The 6,438-nt window shown below is 37.0% G+C and overlaps 1 protein-coding gene across 1 annotated transcript; it reads left to right on the forward strand.

Annotated features, from left to right (window-relative positions):
- Positions 1–413: 413 nt before the first annotated feature.
- LOC104505391 (protein AHNAK2-like) lies at positions 414–5,760 on the forward strand (the record flags this gene model as incomplete). The annotated part of the gene is made up of 6 exons (XM_010151791.1): positions 414–490; positions 1,470–1,559; positions 2,325–2,381; positions 2,983–3,124; positions 3,951–4,132; positions 4,924–5,760. Coding segments are annotated over 6 exons (1,385 nt in total), but the record flags the coding sequence as incomplete, so codon positions are not given.
- Positions 5,761–6,438: the final 678 nt, after the last annotated feature.

A 6,438-nucleotide genomic window follows, 5' to 3' on the forward strand; every position in this document is an offset into this window, starting at 1 on the left:
GCAGGCGGAGCTGGCTGCAACTGGCTGCATCCAACACAGGGTGGTCTGTGACCTCCTCCATAGACACTACCCCATAGCCCCCCTGCTGCCAAACCCTGCTGCTCAGTATACACCCCCAAACCCCTCTTGGTAATTAAAAAAACCCATCTGACCAACTTCTACATTTTCTCCAATCTGGGTTTTTTTCCTTCCCAAGAGCCTTGACATTTCTGTATACAAATATTTCTGGTATCTTTGGAAGGATCAGCCTGATGAGATCAAAGATAAGGAATCTAAATGACAGAAGGCCTTTCTACAGCTGGCCCATGCATGTCCCCTGGAAGTGCTGCTCCAGAGGCCTTCAGCATGCAAGCCGACTGCTCTGTGCTCTGCGTGGCTCCCACACACACCAACAACCTCTGTGCTGCTTTCAGGTTCTGGACGACAGCTGAGACCGGCCGAGCCTCCAGGAGATGCTGATGCTGATGCGGATGCAGAGGACGAAGATTCTGTGAGTTTTTTTACAGTCGGGGGTTTTTGGGAGGAAGGTTTGGCAGTCAACTTGTTAAAATGGGATCTTGAATATTTTGTGTATAGCTGGGTCTTGCTGATGACTTTTTTCCCCATCAAAAATGTATTTCTGCTTGGAATACTCCTGCCAGCTCAAAAGCCAGAATGACACTTCATTATAAAATGATCTGCTCTTTGCTATGATTCACCAGCGTAAGTTTAGTACCAAGACTTAGCAAACTATTACATAGTCAGTGCCTACAGTAACTTTTCTTTAGCGCTTTAGTCAGTTTAGGTTCCCTGTCATTTGACTCTGTAAGGAAGCATGCCAAGGGCTTGTCAGCAGAAATTCCTGCTATGGTTTGCTTGGTTATAGAGGGCAATAAAGTTTAAAGCTACAGGATGGAAATGTTACGTGTGCAAATAAAGCAGGGGAGGGAATTTTTATTGCCTTTTTCAATTATTACTGATTGATCTGTTGGTATCTTCAGTGTGTTCAGCCCATAGATGCATACAATTCATAAAGAAAACCAAAACCAGCATACCATTGTTTTCGTCACTCAGGATTGGTTATAGAGGGCAATAAAGTTTAAAGCTACAGGATGGAAATGTTACGTGTGCAAATAAAGCAGGGGAGGGAATTTTTATTGCCTTTTTCAATTATTACTGATTGATCTGTTGGTATCTTCAGTGTGTTCAGCCCATAGATGCATACAATTCATAAAGAAAACCAAAACCAGCATACCATTGTTTTCGTCACTCAGGAGTCTGTCCCTTGTGTTCTTGAGTACGTCCTTGTATGAGAATTGTAGTTTTTCTTGACCTAAGCAAAGTGTTATTGGTTATTCTACATTCACCATTACTAATGAAAGATTTGTACACACAAGGACACTATGCCTAAGTAGAAAAACTGTCTTAAAATAATGGGTCACTGTTTAATGGTGGATGTTCCTTTCCCACCCCTCATTTCTTTTCCACAGGTTAATGAAGTGGCAGTAGAAGACATCCGTCCAAGGCCACAGGGATCCTCTCCAGTTTATGAATGTTCCATAGAAGAAGAATATTTAAAGGCAAGACACTGAGTTTTCATGCAGAAACAACTTTTCCAAGTTCATTCAAGAGGCTTTAACTTCTACAAGTAGCTGAGACTCATATGCCATGTAACAGGATGTTGTTGCAGCCATATTGTGTTCACGTCCCCACCAAAGTCAGGGCCATGTTCATTGATGGTTTTGTATTGTACTGGACTTGTTGTGGTCCATGTTCTTGTTCCCTGGCAAAAAATGCATTTGACTTCAGTCCTTGAAGGACCTGGGGCAGAGAGGGTCAAGAAATCACAATGCTTTTCCTGTTAGAATATTTGACTGGTTTGAATCTAACTAATAGGTATTTTGAAATTACCTGAATTTCTTGCTTATTCAAAAATAAAGACTTAGCACAGTCATATTAGAACAAGTAGACAATAGGTTGAAATTCATGCTGAAGTTGAATAAATGGAAAAAAAATACATATTCAAAAAGATGAAAGCATGAGAAATGTGCCACATGAGTAACACACAGAAAAGCTACCAATATCTTGATGCATTTGGTCTCTGGTGTTCATTTAATGTAAATTTTGATACAATGCAGGGAGGCCCTGGCATCTAATTTACTACTGGAAATAATACAGTTAAATCATTCACATAGTACATCGCACTTGTAGATCCCAGTTTTGCTCTGTTGCCAGTCAGCCCCAGCGCTTAGTCTAAACCAGGCATTTTAGCTGATGTAGGACTTCTGTTGTACTTTACAACAGCATGCCTTCTGAATAGTAAATAATTGCAAATTATTTTTCAGCTTCAAGAAGAAAACAAAAAATCTTCTACAGACAAATCCAAACAGAATCATCCACAGGTCAGTCTAAAAGCACTCAGTAGTTTCAGGTGTGTGGTTTGCAAAATAGTCCATTACAACACACAGACATGGATGGGTGGACAGAGGGAAGGCCAAGATGCAGAGTCACTTTAGACTTGTTTTGACCGGGAACTTCACAAATTGCCTAGTTGTGGCACAGGCATGAACACTTGTCCTATTTGGGGTTCTTCCATAATTCCATTTAGCAGTCTTTAGCCTTCTCCAGTTCGACTACGGTACAGCATTAGCTCCTAGTCTGACTTTTGTGGCCCATTGATTCTAATTCAGGTGCTTAACATCTTCACAGAAAATACAGACTTTCAGCCCTAAAAGTTTCCGTATGTTTCGTATTTTAAAATTACAAACTATTTTCCCTATGGCCCTGACCCAGCATAACTCTCACACATGGCTTAATTTTAATTTAGAATAGAAACCCACACTGAACAAGTACACTCTCTATTTTGGGTAATCTTTCTTGAGCTACTGAAAATATACCTGAGGATACACACAAAATATACACAATTTTTTACTGGAGGATAAGGCAGAACACTTTGGTACACATAAATACAAATTATAAATTCACACTTTTTTCTGTATCTAGGAAACAATGGAAGTGACCCTGAAAACAGAAGTGGAAGCTGGTGCTAGTGGTTTTAGTGTGACTGGTGGAGGAAATGAAGGAATATTTGTTACAAAAGTACTTAAGGAATCTCCTGCTTCAAAAATATTTAGTCTGAGAGAAGGTACAGTCTGATTTTCTGGTTTTGTTCTTGTTTGGGTTTTGATTTTTTTTTTTTAATATAACTTAAAATAATCAAATATGTAGCAGTGTGTGCATGTAGATACATACCTGATGTGTCATCTCTTTAGGTAGTAGAAATAATAGATCCCAAACCAGCCAATATTATGTGTGAACTTAACCTTTCCCTATTAATAATTTCCAAGATCAGTTTCTTAAACAATAATTAAATGTGTTTGCGTTTTGTTTGTTTGTTTTGTTTTCGTTGTTTTTTTTAATATAATTAAAAAATTATCTAATTTTCACTGGAACATTGAAAAAGATACATGGAAAGTAGCATATACACAGCTAAAATTAAAAAAACACCCCAGCTCATATCATTCATGAAGAAGCTGCCTTTGATTCTTTCACAAAATAGTATGCCACAAAACTACAATAAATAATTATTTAAACAAGAACAAAAGTGCAGAGATGGAATACTGAAATATGCAAGAAAAACCTTTGTTACTGTCAGGGTCATCAGACACTGGAACAGGTTTTCCAGGGAGATTGTGGAGTCAGCATCCTTGGAAATATTTGAAACCTGACTGCACATAGACCTGGACACTGGCTGTAGCTGACCCTTCCCTGAGAAGGGCAGTTGGACTAGATGATCTCCAATGGTCCTTTCCAGCCTTCACTCTTCTGGGATTCTATTATGTGAACATCATTTTATATTTTAAAAAAGTAGGATGTAATTCTTTTTTTTTTTTTTGTCATTAATTCAACAGAATTTGGAAAACCGCAAGAAAACAGAAACTAATTAGAATGATGTCTGATTCTGCTTACAGGTGATCAGCTTCTAAGTGCTACAATATTTTTCGATAATATCAAATATGAAGATGCACTCAAGATCCTCCAATATTCAGAGCCATACAGAATCCAATTCAGCTTGAAAAGAAAAATTGCTGTGAAAGAAGAGCTAGAACACATTGACTCTGCAGCACAGTACAAAAAGGAAAGATTAAGCCAGGTAGTTATTTGATTAGTTTACAAAGTTTTGGATGATAGTAATGTGCTGGGAGAAGCACAAAAGAAAATAAACAGTTGTGTCTACTCAAGACATAGACATGTGTTTAAACATATTGGCATTAATATTCATGAGAAGAAAAAAAATCCCAAATAATATTTAAAGTTTTATAAATATCCTGGACAAGACTATGGATTTGGGATAAAGCCACCTTCTTGCTTTAGGGTAGAAAAACGTCCTTCTGTAGTGAGTCAGTACTTTTTTTGTTGTTAAGTGTCCACAGATAGAACAGGCTCAGATAAGCTCTGTAATATTTATATTCAGTATTTTCCAAAAAGTAAAATATCAGTAAATAGTTTTCTGAAAAGCTCATCAATGACATTTTCTCTTTAAAATATGTATTTAATAACAGATATCTCCACAGGCATGATCTGCTCATAGGTTTCCAACACATTCAAAATTATTTTTCTCTTCATATACCACTATATAAATATTATATATACATTTGTACAGACATATGTAGAGAAAAATATATATAGAAGCATCTATTTATGACAGTGTTTTGCAAAGAACATAAACATTCAGAAATCCACACATTATGGTCATATATTCCAATGGCTGTATGTAATTTCTGCCTGAATTATATACACCATTTTCAGGATTTTTTTATATAACAACTGGATAATGTGAATAAAAAGCACAATTTTCTACTTATTGTATAGAACATATTTCATTTTGTGTTGCATCTATATTTCATGTATTTTTAATCTTCTGACTAATATTTGTTCCTTCAGGAAAAAGAACTCAGTGAGAGCATTCCTGAAGAAACACTACATGTTTCAGGAAAAGCTATTTCAGAAGAAGACAGGGAGACATTAATTGTAAGCCAAAGGGTAGGAAGAAGCAAGAGATCTAAAAAAGACAGATTGTCTTGGCCAAAATTCCAGTCAATTAAAAATAAAAAGATACTGGGGCACAGAAGATCTCATAGTACATCAGATGCATATGAGCCTGCTATACAGGATATTTCCCCTACAAGCACAGACACTGAGTCTCAGTTTCAACAAGAAGTCCATATCAAAGAAAAAAAAGGAAGCCAAAAGAAACTCAAGTTCCCTAGCATTGGATTCAAAATGCACAGATCCAAAGCAGAAACACAAGACAAGCAAAAAAGAGAAATAAAAACAACACTTTTATCTGAAAGAGAAAAAATACATGGAGATATCAGCCTGGAAAATCCCGAAATACTAAGTGTTGAATATACTACATCTCCTGATTATGAAATGAAACCAGGAGAGGTACATGAAACTTTAACAGAAGACTTAAAAGATATGAAAAATGGCATTCCATCTCAAGCAAAAAAATTCCCTGAAGCTGAAATAAACATTAAAAAAGAAAAAGACAAGGAATCAGTGTCAAAATTTACTGTACCTGAAGTACCAGCTATAAAAACACAGATATCAAAACACAGTGTAGAAAACCATGATGTGAAAGAAAGCCCAACTAAACAAACATCACAAACCTCATCAAAAGCCCAAAAAAAGAAACAGAAAGGAACAGCAGATAAGATAGAAGGAGAAAGTGGAATTAGCATAGAAATGATGGGTCAAAAAACACAAGGATCTATACAGGTAAAAGGTCTAGAAATAGGCACTGCAAAAGCAGAACTACACACAACATCGCACATACTGGAAACAGGAGAAAAAGAAGGAGAAGAAAACACAAGAATACTAACAATTCAGAAAACAAAATTTGGGATTTCAATGCTGAAAAGAAAAGAGCCAGTGACGGAAAACACCAAAGCAGGAAGTGATGTTCCACATTCAGTACCAGAAATATCCTCTGATACAGCTTCAGAGGATGGCTACACTTTGGATGTGAAATCTCACATGCCTCATGGAGATTCAGATGTCTCTACCTGGAAAATACCAATGTCACCATTCAAAATGGCCAAAACATATAAATTTGACATTAAAATGCATAGAGAAGAAAGCAGGGCTGAGTTGGTAGATGTTGTAAAAAAGGAACAAACAGAAGAGGTCATGTCCACAAGTGATAAAACCTTACACAGGGACACTGAAGTGAAGACAGGAGAAAAGGATACAGAGGGAAAAGAAAGCAAGTTCAAACTGCCAAAGTTAAAATTACCCACATTTACCTGGACAACTACAAAGGATGAGACAGGGCAAAAAGTAAGTAAGGAAAGTGAAAAGGATGAAAAGAAGGATACCTTAGAAGGAGGAAAATCAGAGCTCAGTGAATCAGAAGAAGAAATGAGGACCGACAAGGCTCCCAAACTGGACGCAGAC

Source organism: Eurypyga helias, unplaced genomic scaffold (assembly GCF_000690775.1).
Source record: "Eurypyga helias isolate BGI_N326 unplaced genomic scaffold, ASM69077v1 scaffold6930, whole genome shotgun sequence".
Lineage (NCBI taxonomy): Eukaryota > Metazoa > Chordata > Aves > Eurypygiformes > Eurypygidae > Eurypyga > Eurypyga helias.